We start from the raw sequence: 17,535 nt of genomic DNA, 5'->3' as shown, positions 1-17,535 counted from the left end.
GGGGGCAATCGTGAAATTTTAGGTTTCACTGAAAATTCAGTAAAATTCCAGAATTTTCAACAGCATAAAGACGAAAATTCCTCAATTTATGTGAATTTCCAGTCTAATATGAATATTCAGTGCCGAATTACATTGAATTTTCAGCGAAATCTGAAATTTAATTATTTTTTCCCCCTAAATCGCATTCAGTGTCACTGTCCTGGAAATTCCAGAATATATTTACCGGAATTTTATGGTTTTCTATTTATTTCATCTATCTAGGGAACAATGTAACTGAAATTTGCAGTTCTCTTAGATTTTTCCACGAAATTCTGAATTTTCAATGACTAAATTTCTTGAAACTTCGGTGATAATTATATTCGATCAAAATTTCTAGAAAGTGTACCGGAAATTTCAGACCGAAATTTTCAACAGTGATCTTTCAAATTCATCATTATGACGATTTGTGCTGGTGCGGCGCGGCGCTTACGGCGCGACCAACGGAGTGTTAATTAAATTTTTTCGTACATGGATTCTTTCAATGTTAAACAAGACTTTACAAGAAAATTGAGAATTCCTTCAACTCAAATGACATTCAGAAGTAAATCCAAAATAGAATCGATTCCACCAATTTAAAAATTCCACAAATCATTGTGATCACCTCTGCCTTAATCCCCCAAAAAACCCTGCGTTGGAGTATCATTAGCACCTCCAACAAAAAACGGGAAATAAACAAGTGGAAAACTTGGGAATGAGATCGTCGATGACGCATGGATTATAAAATTGTCTTCGGCACACTCCCAAAGCGTGCACCTCAAACTCAATAACCGCAGAAGTGTGTAAGGCAGTCCAGCCGTCTCAAAGTGCTAAACCAAGGTGGTTAACATATTCCCCGCGTCCCAACGCCGAGGATTCCCGATCCTCGGTCGCGGCCCACATCATACCTCCGGCACTTGACATCTCGTTTTTTCCGATGGCTGAGAATCATTCTAGCTTCCTTAATGGTCAAGTGCCTTTTAAGGAACCTCTTGGTCGCCAAGCTGTCCCCAAGGTCGTCCTATATCTGCACGCTCGATTGAGCTGACGATAAATTCCCCTGAATAATCCTTATTTTCATCCAAATTGAATGAGAATTCAATCTCATCCAGACGCACTGTTAGAAATTTTTTGAAATTTCGTGCAAGATATTACAGTAAATCTCACTCGTGGGAGTGAGATGGAAATTTCACAACTTGATTGAATTTTCAGTGAAACATGAATATTCAGAAACAAAATGACATGAATTTTCAATTTCTCCCTGAATTTTCCTGATTTTCATGAATTTTCACAGAACAATTGAACTGAAAAATCAAGTATTTTATTGTTTTCCAGATCATTTGAACAGAAAATCAATGGAGTATTTGATTTTTCAATGATCAGATTACCGGATATTTCAGTGGAACTTGAATACGATAATAATTTCCGGAATTTCGCATGGAAAATTCTGACGAAATTTTTTAACAGTGAATTAGGAAAAATCTGAAATAATCCAGAGTGATCTAAATCGTATACTTGAATAAGTCCCGTGAGATTTTGTTATGTTCAGTGTTACCTGTAATTATACACTCAAGCTCAAAGTTTGCATGTAAAAATTCGCTTTATATACGGTACACGACCCGGAGTTTCGGAATAAAAATTTGAAAATCCAACCACTTGTGATATTTTTGGCGGATATTTCCATTGATAGGGCTTCTAGACACTTCAAAATGAAATGTATCATAGCGCGACCAACGAACTGTTAAAAAACCTAACGTAAAGTGAAAAAATCTCGTGTTAAACATTTAAAGAGAGTCCGGAAATAGAAAATTTTTGCCGCAAAAATAGATTCAGTTTTAAAAAATTGGCATACTCTGTGCGAGCAAGAAATGTCATTTCTAACACTACCTATTCGTCAATCTATACTGGCGTGCGTATTTTGCTCCCGAAAAATGTACAATTTTATAATTCATGCGTCATCGACGATCTCATTCACAACTATTCCACTCGTTTATTCACCGTTTTTGTTGGGGGCGCTAATCATACTCCAACGCAGAGTTTTTTTGGGGATTAAGGAGGTATTCGGGATGATTTGTGGAATTTTTAGAGTGCAGGAAATAATTCTGTTTTGAATTTAATTCTGAATGTCAATGAAGATTGAAGTTAATGGACATTTCGACACTGAAAGAACGAAAACATGCTAGTCTTGCTTAAACCGAAAAACTTGTGATTTGAAAATTAGCAAGAATAAAAAATCTTGGGCTGAAATTTTAGAGAGTGAATGGAATTCGCTAGAAAATTCTGTGGAATTTCTATAGAAATTTTTAATGGAGATTATTTCATAGAAAAAATCAATAGAATTCGATTTTTCCATACAACTTATTCTATTCCGCCATTTTTATATAAATTTCTAGGCTCCAACTTTCTGAGTTTGTTGTTTGATTTTTGTAATAAAAAGAGAAGAAGAATGAAGTGGATAACATTTCGAAAATTCGTGTCAAGGCATTCCTGTAGAAAATGTCTCAATACAAAAAGTTGTATGGAAACATAATGATAACTTGAAAAACAATCGAGATGGAAACTTGAATGTTGGAAGGACTTTAGGTCTCATGATAATAGACTTTGGTATTTTGGTAGAAATTCAAAACGAGTCGCAATTTGCACACTTGGAAAAATTATTGTGTAACATCAGAAAAATTTTCTGGTGCCGCACGCGAATTTTTCTATTGCTACACAATAATTGTTCCAAATGGGCGGATTGTAACTCGTTTATGGTGGCACGTGAACTTATCTAGAAAATTTGCCTCCGTGTACTGGTCCAATTGGAATTTTTCTTTTCTCAAAATATTCGTCTTGTTTGAGAACATGTTTGTTTTCCTCTGAGTGCGGGGAAAAATGTCATAGGGCATTTTTGTCGGGAATTCTCCCTAGAATTGATGGTTCTGCAAGTGAGTGAGCACACTGTTAGAAAAAAGAGAACTTCCATGGACAGTTGACTACTGATTTTCAGGACAGTAACACTGAATGCGATTTCGGAAAAAAAATGATGAAATTTCAGGTTGCACTGAAAACTCCGTAAAATTCCAGAATTTTAAGCCGCATAAAGACGAGAATTCCTTAATTTATTTGAATTTCCAATCAAATATGAAAATTCAGCGCCAAATTACATGGGGTTTTCAGTGAAATCTGAAATTTCATGATTTTTTCGCCTAAATCGCATTCACTGTCACTCTCCCGAAAATTGCAGAATCTATTTACCGGAATTTTCTGGTTTTCTATTTATGTTCAGAGAAAAATTGAATTGAAATTTACAGTTCTCTTTGATTTTTCCACAAAATTCTAAATTTTCAACGACGAAATTGCTCGAACTTTCGCTGTTAATTATATTCGATAAAAATTTCCAAAAAATGCCGGAAATTTCAGACAAAAATTTTTAACAGTGCATTCAACAAAAGTGTTCATGCGTTGAAATTTACGATTGAACATTAGACGTTTCATTTTGCGAATCTTGTATTGAATCAATTCATGGAAGAATATTTTTATAATTGAAATATTTTTATTATAGGAACTCAGATGGGTCCGGAGCTCCAGGTAAATTGATTATTGAATATATTTGGTATGGAAAATGAAGATAGAAAGAATTTATGTTTTGATGAATAAAATGGTATTTTCGAATTACAGGATTTTGTCCTGCCCCACCGCCGCCACCGCCCCCACCCGGGGTTGGTCAGGTGCCAGCTATGAGGATTAACACTGTTGAGGTAAGATTTCAAAATTCTCATATTCCCAGTTTGTCATTCGCCTTCACAACATTCATTTGTGATAAAACTGGTGGCTATTGCGAACTTCGCATTTCTTCGAAAGCTCGTTATTTCTTCTCGAACAATAACATGGTGAGTCGAGCGATATTCTTAGTGCCACCAAAATTTTCATGCCCACAGTGAATTCAGCATTGTCGGTAAATGCAGGGGCTCAAATAATGAGCGTAATTTCGCAATTTTCCAGTTAATTAATATATTTCACTCATTTTCTTCAATTCCATCACCTAGACCCACCAGAATGAATGAAGCATGAATGACATTGACATTTAATTCAGCTCCCGGAGAAGATCATTTCACGTCACTTATTACCAACGAATCAAATGTATTTGTAAACTCCCAGTGAATGCAGTAGAGAAGTTGTAAAGAGGGGCATATCTACTTATTGTGAGAATGAAAGCTTCCAAAAATACACTTATTCATTAATTTAAAAGACCTAGCGTTTTCTCTGAGAAATTCTATTAAATGTCTATTGAAACTCCACAAGAAATTGATCGAATTCTATTAAACATTGTACTTGTTTTTTGCGCTGATTTCTGTTGAAAATTTTGAAACTTTGCATTGCGTTTTTCAAAAAAGATTTGATTTCAAACAATCAACAGATGTGGAATTTTCTATGTAACTTATTCACCTGAGATTTTTTGTTGCATTTTCTAATGAAAAAAAAGAGAAACTAGGGGAAGGTACGGTAAAATGGACACTTTTGACTTTTTTAAAAATATTCATAACTCAGAAACAGATTTATCAATTGAGCTCAGTCTCTGCTCATCACAAAGAGGAATCATTGTTTTTCAATTGAAAAATAAAATTATTCCATTTCATAAACAATTCAACACGTCATGAATATTTCAAAAAAAGTCCAAAGTGTCCGTTTTACCCTACCCCCCCCCCCTCAGTGGAAAAAGTTGGAAAATTAATGCCTGAGAATTTCAATCGAAAAAACCACAGGATAATTGATCCAAAAATGAAAATCCGGTCATTTCTTTCGATCAAAAGTCTATTTGAAAAAATTGCGCGATAAAGCTGCATAGTTTTCACTTGAAATCTATTAGAACGCCAATAGGATTCTTTCAAATTTCCAATGATCCGGGGTTTTCAATGAAATTTTGCGCAATGTCCCGCATGTCGAAATGAAAGAATTAAAATTCCTCGATTCACTGGCCTACATCCTCTCCCCAACATCTCACCAAATAATGCACAACTTTTTTTTCTCCATTCTTCATTCCCAAATAAACCCGTAAAATCTCGTGATATAAAGTGGGCGTCAAGACTGACATAAGACAGGTGTTGCAACGTTTTCCATCCGAACAACTCCCGTGTACTTGCCAAATACTGTAACAACGGTATCGCCAACATTCCAAATAATCTCCCCCTCCACAGAGAAAAAAAATCAGGTTTCCAGTAACAGTCTCTGGATTTCGCTACCACGGAGTATTGAGATAATTTCCTCCATTCGCACGTAACACCTTCACATCAGTTTTATTTTAATTATTTCCTCCCCCGGCGGCGAAGAAATTATCCTAGACATCTGCATTTCAGTGCCCTTGTGCTGTACGGAGAAAAAAGTTGGAGACAAATTGCCAAACAAGTCAAGTAGAGCGAACTGTGGAGCGAACTCGATTTTCAGTACGCTGTGCGAAAAAGTAACTTTTTAAAACGTCTCTTTCCACACATTGCGATAAAAAATATCGTTCGATACTCATGGGAAAAGTGGTTTTTGGCTCGTGGAATTATGTCACTCGCCTTCGGCTCGTGCTATGGACCTCCCACGAGCCAAAAAACACTTTTCCGCACTCGTATCGAAATTAGTATATTTAGTAACGAGTGCAAAAAAGTGTTTTTTGGCGAGTGGGAGGTTTATATCACGAGCCGAAGGCGAGTGATATAATCCCACGAACTAAAAAACATTTTTTCACGAGTTACGAACAATATTTTTCATCACAATGTGGCGGAAATTGGACTTTTAGGCACGCGGAGCGTGCCGAAAAGTTCACTTTTCGTCACAGCGTGATGAAAATACTATTTCACCCTACACTGTTAGAAAATTACTCTTGAAATTTCAAGTGAAAAAGCTTGATTTTTTTAACAACGACAAAGTTACATGAAATTTCTGTAGAATTCTTCATTGAAGAATTAGTTAATTTCTTGCATATTCAAGTAATGCTCGATTTTCAGGTCCATACGGTACTGAAAAACGTTGAAATTTTGAAAATTCAGGAAATAACTTCTCTGAATTCTCAATCTATTGAAAATTTAATTGTATATGATCTTCAATTCACACGATGAGTTCGGAAATTCAAGCTTTCATTGAAAAATCAGTGATTCTTTAACATGAAAAACCCAATTTTCTTGAATTTTCAAAATAAACGAGAAATTTAATGAACGTTTCCATTTGAAATTGAATTCAAGCTCACAACATTAAAAATTAAGATGACATTGGGTCTGAAATTTCACGAAATTTCTAACAGTGTATGTCGGGAAAAACTGTGAGACGAATAGTGATTTTTTGTCCAGTGGCCCCGGAAATTTTACTGCACATATTCCGTCATAGATTATTCCAGTGACCGTGAATAATCGCTCAATATTGCACATAATTTTTCTGTAACGGAAAATAATTTTTTACCGAACGCGTTCGGTCGAATTGCACTTCCATTCGTCCCCAAAACTATCAGATAGGTACAAGAAATAGTATATTTCGTAACGAGTGCAAAAAAGTGTTTTTTGGCGAATGGGAAGTTTATATCACGAGCCGAAGGCGAGTGATATAATCCCACGAGCTAAAAAACATTTTTTCACGAGTTACGAACAATATTTTTCATCACAATGTGGCGGAAATTGGACTTTTAGGCACGTGGAGCGTGCTGAAAAGTTCACTTTTCGTCACAGCGTGATGAAATAGTATTTTTCTCGCCTTCGGCTCGGACGCCAACGCCACACGAGTAAAAAAACCCCATCGCAGAAGCCCGGGACAAGATTATTCTGTAGTGATTTTCAAGTTTTCGAGTTTGGGAACTATGCAATACCAATTCCCAGACGAGAAATCGTGAGAAGCAGCACAAAAAAAAGCAATACCGACCGTTGTGGGAGGCTTCGCTCTACAGAAGAATAATTTTTGCATCCACAGATGCGTTTTTTTCTACCAAATCGTAAAATTTTTCAACGAATCGTAAAATATCCCCCCTAACCAGGTACGTCTTCACCGCATTACATTTCGCTCCACAATTACCTTTCGCAATTTAACCCAACTTTTATCTCCGCGTGGACACCAGAGACTGTTTTCTCCGCGACAAACTCGAAAAATCTGAAAATTCCTTCCAGACGCCGGTATCGCGCCGCCCAATGCCGAGTGCTAACGATTCATACGAGCCACCAGCTGCGATTCAGAACGCAATGATGACCAAAGACAAAAAGCCATTTACGTACACTCCAGGTATGGGTGGTAAGCTCGATTTATCACAGATCAGAAGCCCGCGGATGGCGCGCAGGGTGGCAAAGAACGCTAATGACGAGGGCATCGAGGGCCCGCCAAAGTCGCCCCTGGCAGCTGAACAGCCACGTCCAGTCTCCACTGGTGCCAATCTTTATGTTCAGCCGCAAGTGGCTGTTCCGGTTTTTCCCACGAATGCACCACCAGTGCCCCAAGTAACTCGTCCCGTTCAAGTCAATCGGACAATATCCAATGCTGGGGAGAGGAGCCAAGAGCCACCTAGACCGACAGTCAAGATTGAGTCGAGGCCGCCGTCGCAGCCCAGCACCCCAGATACTCCAACAAGTCCCACACAGGTGAACCTCAACAAGGCGCCTACACCCTGGATGCAGAAGAATGTCAGGGAGAAGCAGCAGGAGGAGCTCCCTGAATGGGCGAGGAGGAGTAATGGGAACGGCTCGGCTACTCACTCACCTCCACAGAGCCCCCCTGGAGTCGTTCCAATCGTCCCCCAGTCTCCAGCTCCTCAGCAGCAGAGAGTCGTGACACAGATGAGACCTGTGCAGTCGCAGCCTGGAGAACGAGTTATTCCTCTCTGTGTAATTATTCCTTTGGTTTGATATTCAATGTTTCTGATGTTGCGTTGGAATTTTTCTAGATTATTTCCTCCATCACCCTTTCCGCCAATAGAATCGCGGTTTTCGAGGTCTCGTGGACCAATCAGAAGAGAATTATGTCGATTTTTTTCCCCCATCACCCTTTCAACCAATAGAATTGCGGTATTGGAGGTCTCGTGGACCAATCAGAAGAGAATTATGTCGATTTTTTTCCCCCATCACCCTTTCAACCAATAGAATTGCGGTTTTCGACGTCACGTGGAACAATCAGAAGAGAATTATGTCGATTATTTCTCCCATTACCCTTTCAACCAATAGAATTGCGGTATTCGAGGTCTCGTGGACCAATCAGAAGAGAATTATGTCGATTTTTTTCCCATCACCCTTTCAACCAATAGAATTGCGGTTTTCGACGTCACGTGGGCCAATCAGAAGAGAATTATATCGACAATTTCCTCAGTTCTGATTTTGACCAATCAGAGTGCGGTTGTCAGTCTGATAATTTCCCTGTAGCCTGTCAATTGTTTTCTAAGAATTTGACAGATATTCCTCACATTTTGGTGAAATGTGTCTCGTAACCCCGACCACTGTACCCTGATCGGCTAAAATCAGAATGGAAGAAATTGTCCTCCGAATACCCCTCGACCTTCAAAATTCATCGGATATTTCCCTCCAGTTTTCCTGCATATCAACGATCGGGATCAACTTTGCAGTAAAATCCCGAGCGCTGCGCGAGAGTCCATTGTGTACAATCAAATGCTAGAAAACATTCGTAATTCCAGGTTGAAGACAGACCCTCTGTATTCTCGATTAAGAACGATCCCGGAGCCTCCGGGCATCATCAACTGAAACAGACACCCCCTCATCACCAATCGCGTTGGTACGCGCCTCAAAATTCCCAGAATCAACCCCCAGCGCCGCGACCTGTCTCCTCTCCCCCAGTGCAGCCCCAATCAGGCGGAACTTTTATTGTTCCAATGACGATTGAGGGAAGCGCCAGGAGTCCCCCTGTAAATTCACAGTATCAACAGCCGGCCTGGAATGAGTACAGTCAGCCAACACCGGGTCAAGCCCGGGGAAATTTCCAGCAGAGAGCTTCGGCTCCCATTTCCCCTCAAGCTGAGTCCGGACCAGTCCAGTCGCGATCTTTCCGTGTTCTTCAGAAGATCACAGACACGGACAATGACGAAGTGGATTCCGAGCAGATGCGCAAACTTCAATTGACTGAGGACGATAAATTACTGATGAACAAGTTCAAGGAGCAAGTCGATGGCGACACGTATCTCCATCAGGAGGAGGATCCGCGGTATCGGGGGGCTGCCATTCCCTCGAGGGCTTTCCGCTATCTCCAGAATATGACTGATGACGGGGTGAACACGAATGGTGAGCATTGATGAGCATCATTAAGCGGTTAATCGCTTTTCTCTTTTTTTTATTTCCTGAGGTTAATAAAATGAAATGTCATCTTAGCTGCACCTGCTCGCAATATGAACAGTGCCCTCAAGAAACAGAACAGGAACTCACGAACGTTCGGTGAATGAACTTTCATTTATGTGTGGATTTATTTGTAGATGAGTGACGCCAAAAATCAATGAGAATTATAACATTTACGAAGTTGTTTGGAAATTTTTGATAGGAATTCGAGGGAGGATATGTAATTTCCATTAGAATTCTAATAGAATTTTCTGTTTGGTTTCTTCATCCGTATAGGGGAGGCGCCGTAGCTCGACGTTTCCGTTTTTTTAAATTGTAAATTGTCTTCTCTTCGTTGAAAAAAAAACTTTTTCAATTGAAATGTCTAGAAAGTGATTGTAGTTTTAGAAAAATATAAATCCCGACATTTCTAAAGGGAACAAATTATTTCGAACAGATGAATTATTTTGTCCCATGTTACCTGAAATTAATCGTTGCGCGACGTTGCCGGAAACTCGCTAAACGCGCCCGGGAAGTGTAGAGTGAATTCGGCAACGCTGAAGCCTGAATAACACGGCAGCGAATTCCCTGCGGAGGTGACCAGACTAGGTTTAATCGAAAATTGAAAAAAATAATCGCATTAAAAAAAAGTCAAATGTGCTCTGACACATTTGCCCTACACCTTGGATGCAGAAAGATGTCACAGTGAAGCTAAATTTTGTAATTGATGTAAAAAATCAATGACAGAATTCATCATTACCAATTTATTTGCAATTCTTTTGTAATTAACGGATTTGAAGAGAAAAATACTGAAATTTCCAATAGAACTGGACAACAACAAATATAATTTCCATTAGAATTCTAATAGAATTTTCTATTCCATTTCCTCATACATGATCGATGGAACTCTTTATTTTTAGCAATTCATATTCCACATTTTTCCATTTTATTCAATTTTTGTTGCACGTCTAATCGCCTGATTGCATGACGCGAAATTAGCATTTTTCCTGTAAATATTGATTTTTGTAAATTATAAAGATTGGAATTTTTGTGTGTTGGTTGGTTCCCTACCGACTCTAACTGACTCCGTAAAATAAATTCAACAGAAGAGCCTCAATCAAATGTCCCAGCGAGTGAGCAACAGGTACCAGAACCGAAGAAATACACCGGCAGTGCAATACCATCAAGATCCTTCAGGATACTCCAGGCAATGACAACCCCCGAGTCCGTGGGTAAGTCCCTCCCCCTCTCATCACCCCTAACTCTGCACAAGCGTGTCGACATTTTCTAAAAGCACAGAGATTAAATAAACACGTAACACAACTTCATCACTTCGTTTTCACCGATTAACGCGATCTGGATTGCCTCACACATTTTTTCATGAATAATCAACATAATTAATATCGATAAACAAGATAAAACATCACTAGAAGCGCTCGCATCCTCTGTTCATAGGAAAACTCGTGTTATCACCCCTTTACGCGTGAGAAACTATAGAAAAATTATAATTTGATTCATCTGCGGAAGTCCATTGAATTTCTATTGAATTTGTATCAGAATTCTGTCGGAGTTCGATTATCCTATATAATTTATTCTGTTAAAATAATAAAAAGAATAAAAAATAATAAAAAAATTTCTACAGAAAAAAAAATCTCAAGAGAATAATTCACGTGAAAGAATGGAACCCATTGACTCCTAGGTATCAAATATCTGTTTAAAAATCGCAAATTGCATGGTTCTAATACCAATCAACACAAAAGAAATAATCTGTTTAACCCTTCGTTACTCGCGTGAAACTGGCGGACGTGGTTCCACGCATCGCGGCGCCGCGCCGTAATGTAAATCTGAGTGCGCCGTTGCCACAATTCATTCGGAGAGTGGACTCGCTGATCCTGCAGCTGCCGCGGCAGCTACAAGTGTGGCAATGCCGTGTGAAATATTTCCGTGACACGATAAGTCGCGGCACGGCGCCGTATTTTTGATTTTCAGTTAGCATAGCAATGAATTTTCTCTAATCAGGGACTGTGACCATTGTTAGAAATGGCAGAATATTATTTTAGATAAAATCAGTAAGGCATACCATTTTTTTCATATTTTTTAATGGATTTTTTGGAAGTTATATTAAAAAAATAGAATTTAGTAGCGAAGTGGTAACACGATTTAAGTCGACTCATTTCCCAGTTGAATTTTTGAGGAATATTTCTGAATCTAAGGGACATAGCGAAATTTTCGTAATTACATTTGTTGTAGCTCTCAATCGGGTCTACAAAAAAGGTTATATTAAAAATTATGCTATCTCCCTTAGATTCCGAGATATTCATTGAAAACTGGTCACTCGTCAAAATTGACTTGTACCGTTTTACTCCTTCGCTACTGAATTTCACCGGCGCGGTGCTGTGGACGCGAGTAACGAAGGCTTACCAAAATTCCAATAGAATACCTAAGAGAACTATTAACCCCCGGATTATTCTATCAACTTTCATCATGCCAGCAGACAAAAATGCACCGTCAAATATTTACGCATCAGCGTGCATGAATTTTTGATACTGGAACGAATTAACGAGTAAACCCCTTGAAACCGCATGACACCCACGTAATTAAAAACGTACTATGCATGTGAGATTTCCTCTGAACACAGGATCAACCGTTTGGCCCCCGCCCCTGACACAATTCTCTCTAGCATCCCCACGTCAAAACTCGTCGCCTAGCTGAATTTTTCGATCAGTCACCAGTAAAAATTGACCGAACAGTTTCCAAAAAAAAAAATCCACCAACAAATCATGAACACACGCCTCAAGTAAACGTGGCAGATGGCCGGTCAGATTTTCATTTCTGAATGCAAATGTGTTTGTTGTAGCGAATCAAGACAATCGTCAAGCAGAATTCACCTGTCAAACTGAGACTAGCATGATGCCGCAGGGCAAACATCAGGGTGTAATACCGCGTTATCCCCAGCCTATTACCTGGGCGCACTATCCCATTCCCCGTACAATTAATCCACCAAATAGTCATTATCATCGTAACAACAGCATCGAGGATGAAAATATTTCACCCACTTACGCTTGTGATTATGCGGACCAGAGTGCTTCTATTGCCGATAATATTCCATGCGCCTACTATCCTATCTATGACTACCGTTTGTGTTCACCAATGTACCATGACATTTCCCAATTACGACGATTGGATAGACATTACAATGATTGTTTAGAAGTATCGCAGTCGTTGGATAACTGGGTTAAGGTGGAAACAGCTGAAGTCAGCAAGACTGATGATGAGGAAACGAGTGATTGCGATTGGTGGGGTAAGATTAAAGAGACTTCGAAGACGCCTGAGGATGATCTGACGAGAGAAATCAGAGGCCTCGAGGCACAAACTATCGATGCCAATGCTGATCCTAAGGAAAACGATGACGATTCAGACCCTCCAGAGACTTCCTCAAGCGCCGAAAACTGCGCGCTTGATGATGTGACAAGCGATTCCGATTCGTCCGCTTCAAACAGCGAATCTGACTCGTACCTCGCGCATTCAACAGGATTCAATGCTCGAGGAATTCCCGACGCTGAGAAAAGTGCGGAGCTTGAACGTGTTAAGAGACCGAATTCGAAAGATCGCGAGAGTGAAGACGAGGAGGAGGGAGAGGAGGAAGAGCCGAGGCCAGAAGTAGCCGGAGAGAATGAAAATAGAGATGAAGAACCGAAAGATGATGAAATACACAAAAAGGATGGAGCTGATGAGATAAATCCGAAAGAAGACCTCGACGAGGCTAAGAATAACTCGAACCAGGATGACTCCCCTTTGACTGTGAACGTTCGTTTACCTCTGAGATTCAGAATCTCGGTGACCACCAACGAAGGGGAAGATAAAAATGTGAGTGGTGATGGAGACGGAACGAAATCAGCGCCTAAATTGGAGGGAAATACTGCAGTCATTGAGGCAAGCACAACAGTTGACTTTACTTTGAGACGAAAAAGTCCGCTGAGACCGAAATCGTGGTGTCCGGAGAAATGTATCGATGAGTTTTGGGCTAGCGAGACGATCCTGAAGAAGCGAAGTTTATCGCCGGTTATTTTCACCGCTCGGAGTGTGGACGAAGATGATGACGAAGGCGTGAGGAATTCACAGGACGATGGAGAACCTCGTGAGGAGATCCAATCAGTCCCGCAATTTGAGCTGACAGTGGACGAAGGCCTTAAAAACGAAGAAGAGGAGTTGGCAGACGAGGGCAATAAGAACAAGTATCTATTGACAGTCCAGAACTCACGCGACGAGACTGACGAAGAAGACAGTGGAGTGACATCAGACCTGAGTAGAATCATTTCAGAAGTTGATACAGACTCTGAGAGTACACCAGTGAGAAAGGCTTCCGCCTACAAACGGACTCAGACGCACTCGAGGCTGTTCAGACTCATCAGTGGGGACTCAGTCCTTGCTGAAGATGTCGAGGACATTCCGGAGGACAAATCTGAGGAGAAGCATCACTTGGATCTTCCGGGGAGGAAGTCCAGTGGTTTTAGTTACGATCACTCGAACGACTCCAGTGGACTGACGTCGCCAGACTTCTCTCCGATATTCGAGACTTCCTGGCGGAGATTTCAGGAGTCTGTGAGCAGTGGAGGAACGGACTCCGTCGGGAAAGACTCGTATTTCCGGACTTGGAAGGAAGCCAAGACTCAGAGTCCTCAGGATGTTGTTGCTTCGACTCGTAGAGTCGTTTTAAATATTCCCGCCTGGCCATACAAATCGAAAGTCCTCTGTCCAAGGGTCAGAAGCACCAAAAATGTCCCCGGACGCATTGCCAAACCCAACAAGTACGACCGCTGCTGATGACCAACAACCAATAATCGAAATAAAACTAAAATACTTTTTTTATGTTTTTTGTACTTTTACAAGCGATGGATCGTTTCTTCCAATGTTAATTGTCGAACGCTACTTCTCCATTCATCCTCCTTCTCCGTAACTTCGATTATCTGGGGGCCAGATGTGCAATTTGGTGTTGGGAATCCCGGGGGACACTCAATGGCGTGACCGCGGACCTGGCGTGACATTTTTTTTCGCCCATCGGTACATACCTTTTTTTATAACTATTTTTTTTTCTCTCTTTCAATTCAACAGAAATGTTTCGTTATATGATTCTCTATTTTGGGACTTTACTTTTTCATTTTTGTTTTGTTTGTGGAATCGATGATTACTATGATTGTGAGAGATGCATTCGGTGGTGCAGCGGGATGAGTAAATTGGATTTATTGGTGAAATGGGAAAAATCTTAATGGACATTTCTAATTTTTTTAGTTGCAGAGAAACAAATCAGTTTTTGGGGATGTTGTCGTGATTCTTAGGGTTTTTAACACTAATTAGAATTATTCTAGGGGAGAGTGGGGCAAAATGACACAGCTCAAAATGACTGACGCAATTCAAGCAAAAAAAAATTTTCTATTAACTTGTGTTTATCAATTTTTTCTATTATTGGGAGGACTGATGAGAATGATGATTTTTATTAGTCTTATCATTTAATGGATTATAATTCCACTGATTAGATTAGAGTGAATACACTTTTCTTTTTTCATTTGGTTGAAATTCAGCATCACAATTTTCATTCTTTCCCCTCTGGATCTCCCCCTGGGCCTCGCTCTGGACTTTAGATTTTACTGTTTCATTTTCTTTCCAATTAATCCACTGACAAAATCTTCTCTCCTCAAAACTTCTCAATAATTTTCCATTCAACGGAATGGAAAATTATTATTCTCATCAGTACTCCCAAGAATAAAAAAGTTAATAAACCAAAGTTAATAAGAAAGATATTTTAAAAAAATTTTTTTGCTTGAATTGCGTCAAACAATCGTTTTTAGACTATTTCGTTTTGCCGAACTCTCCCCTCAGTGTTAGGAATGGAATCACTGAAATTTAGAAACTGAATTCCTAAGATTAAGGATCATGTCACAGAAAATTAGTGACGAAATCACTTTATTTCAGAATGTTGGAGATCTCTCAAAACCAAAACTTTTCTTTCTGTGTGATTTTCTCCTTTCTTTTAGCGCCTTTGCTACGAAATTCTCTGCATTTCCGTTCGTATTCTATTAGAAATTGTATTCGTTAATTGTCATTTTCTACTGGAAATTCTTGATTCAATGGGAAAAAACTTGAGGAATTAATGATTTGAATTTTTTCTGTCAAACAACTATTAAAAATGTCACGAATTAAATTTCTAATAAAATTTCAATAGAATTAGAACAGAATCCCAATAGAATCACAATGGGATTTTCATACAGAAATATCAAAAACAAATCCTGAAGTTGAATTGACTCACCTTCTTTCACCATTTCGCGACCAATTTATCTTAAAACTTTGCAATTAACAAAATGAAATTGCAATTAGTGAGAATGCAAAGTAATCATTGAGACGACAATTATCTTTCACAGTACTCTACGATCTATCTCTACCTTGTTTTCATTGTTACGCCAAAGACTTACTCGTCGCTCTCCACGACGCTCTCTTCCTCCCGTCAAACCCACGAGGACACCACGTTATCGAATTCTCCCGAATTTCATACGTATACAGACCAAACATTTTGTAACTTTAATAGCTGCTCGTTTTCACATTATTAATTAGACGTAAATTATTAAAAAATACAGCAATCACATGTAAATGTGCTCGTACCGCATGGGAAAGGATAAACTCGGCGGTCTAACGCTATCCTAATTTCTTAATATACAATTATTTAATTTGAATTATTTATTTACTCCTCACTATTTTCATTCACGGTTTGCATGATCAGCAATCCCACTGCATGACGGTTGATATCGATTAATTGACTGATAAAGAGGTATCAGAATCCTTTAAAATCCAGTAATATATTTTTTTGGTTCATTAATGACAATCAGACACGCGGCACTATATTCTAAACAATAATTGAGCTGTTTCTATTACAACAATGACAGAACTCATTCTCATGAATTTCTCTGTTTCTTTTCAGGCCCAGACACAACCGATTATTGAAAACACGAGAGATAACTCCAGGATATTAAAATTTTTATTATCAACAAATTGTTTCATTTTTTCGCTTTGATGAAGTTAAATTAAAAAATAAATAAAACAATTGGAGAAAAGTGACTATCGGTGTGTATGCGTGTGTGTGGATATTTCTTTTTTTCTTATTCATTTGATTTTCTATTTTGTTACAAGATTAATCCAGCAAAGTCTCAACTCCCTGAGGAATACATTTTTAACTTATGTGTAGATAATTCAACGAATGTTACGTTTGAATATAATTATATCCCAGCAAACAACAGAGCAGAACAGAGAAACGTAAATAACTCAATGGAATTAACTCGTGGTTACTTGCAATCACATTGACACGATTAAACTTAATTAATAATATAAATAATTGCTGTTGTTTATCTCGATTTAAGACTATGTGTAAGCCACAGAATAAATTATTTATGAAGCGTATGGAGTGAATTCTTCATGGACTCTTTTCATTAATTCGATTGGTTTTAGTGACTCTTTAACCCACCTCACGTATGGCATCGATCATGTATATCAACCCGTATGGGTACGCGCATGAAAAAATCGTATAGAAATTTTCTATACGGATTGCGTATAGAAATTCTATAGGATTTCCGTATATGATATTCGGATATTTCTATACGAATTATTTCTGCACATACATTTTTACATAAATTTTTGGTTTCATACGGAAGATGTCTAAACGCTTCAGAGAAAAACGTAGAGAAATGTCGCAACTCCATACGAAATGTTTCGATACATATGGCAGTGGGTCTGCCTAAAATAATTTGTATAAAAAATATCCACATAGAAAATTCCTATACGATTTTTTCATACGTGATAATCTTGTCCCATCGGCCGGGGTCAATACATGGAGTCGACCCTTTCCATCAAGAGTGAAAAATCATTTTCTGGAATTTAAAGGGACATATTGATATTTGGAAAAGGTATTTGGAAAGTCAATGAAATTGTCTTAGCAGTGGACTTTTTGAGTTTTTTTTTCAATGCATTTTTATATGAGATATTCCACGCCAAATGAGTCGACCGCCAAATGACTGCGATTATTTATCGAAAAAATATGTAATATATAGGTGTACAGTCAAATTCACTTCATACTGTTTATAATCAAAGTCAATCAACGCTATTTTGGGGTGCCTTGACCAGATTTGCGGAATTTCGAAAAGAAAAGATTGAAAATACAATAGATCCAGGAGGATCCCCAACTTCTATGACGGCTCAAAATACTTATTTTGATTATAAGAAC

At 38.8% G+C, this 17,535-nt stretch overlaps 1 protein-coding gene across 1 annotated transcript in view; it reads left to right on the top strand.

Moving 5' to 3' along the window:
* The window catches only part of LOC107047688, an 18,775-nt gene extending 2,051 nt beyond the window's left edge, over positions 1-16,724 (top strand). Inside the window, exons 2-10 of the mRNA XM_015270488.2 lie at positions 3,560-3,585; positions 3,676-3,755; positions 7,131-7,838; positions 8,639-9,239; positions 9,327-9,389; positions 10,376-10,501; positions 12,052-14,077; positions 14,248-14,330; positions 16,240-16,724. Of these exons, the coding sequence (XP_015125974.1) occupies positions 3,560-3,585; positions 3,676-3,755; positions 7,131-7,838; positions 8,639-9,239; positions 9,327-9,389; positions 10,376-10,501; positions 12,052-14,077; positions 14,248-14,311 (3,694 nt within the window). The 3' untranslated portion in view covers positions 14,312-14,330; positions 16,240-16,724. The remainder of the gene's footprint in view (positions 1-3,559; positions 3,586-3,675; positions 3,756-7,130; positions 7,839-8,638; positions 9,240-9,326; positions 9,390-10,375; positions 10,502-12,051; positions 14,078-14,247; positions 14,331-16,239) is intronic.
* The last annotated feature ends 811 nt before the right edge of the window (positions 16,725-17,535 follow it).

The sequence above is a fragment of the Diachasma alloeum genome, unplaced genomic scaffold (assembly GCF_001412515.2).
Source record: "Diachasma alloeum isolate Michigan unplaced genomic scaffold, Dall2.0 Dall_scaffold_78908, whole genome shotgun sequence".
NCBI classification, from domain to species: Eukaryota; Metazoa; Arthropoda; class Insecta; order Hymenoptera; family Braconidae; genus Diachasma; species Diachasma alloeum.
This window is presented reverse-complemented; position numbering and strand designations above follow the sequence as displayed.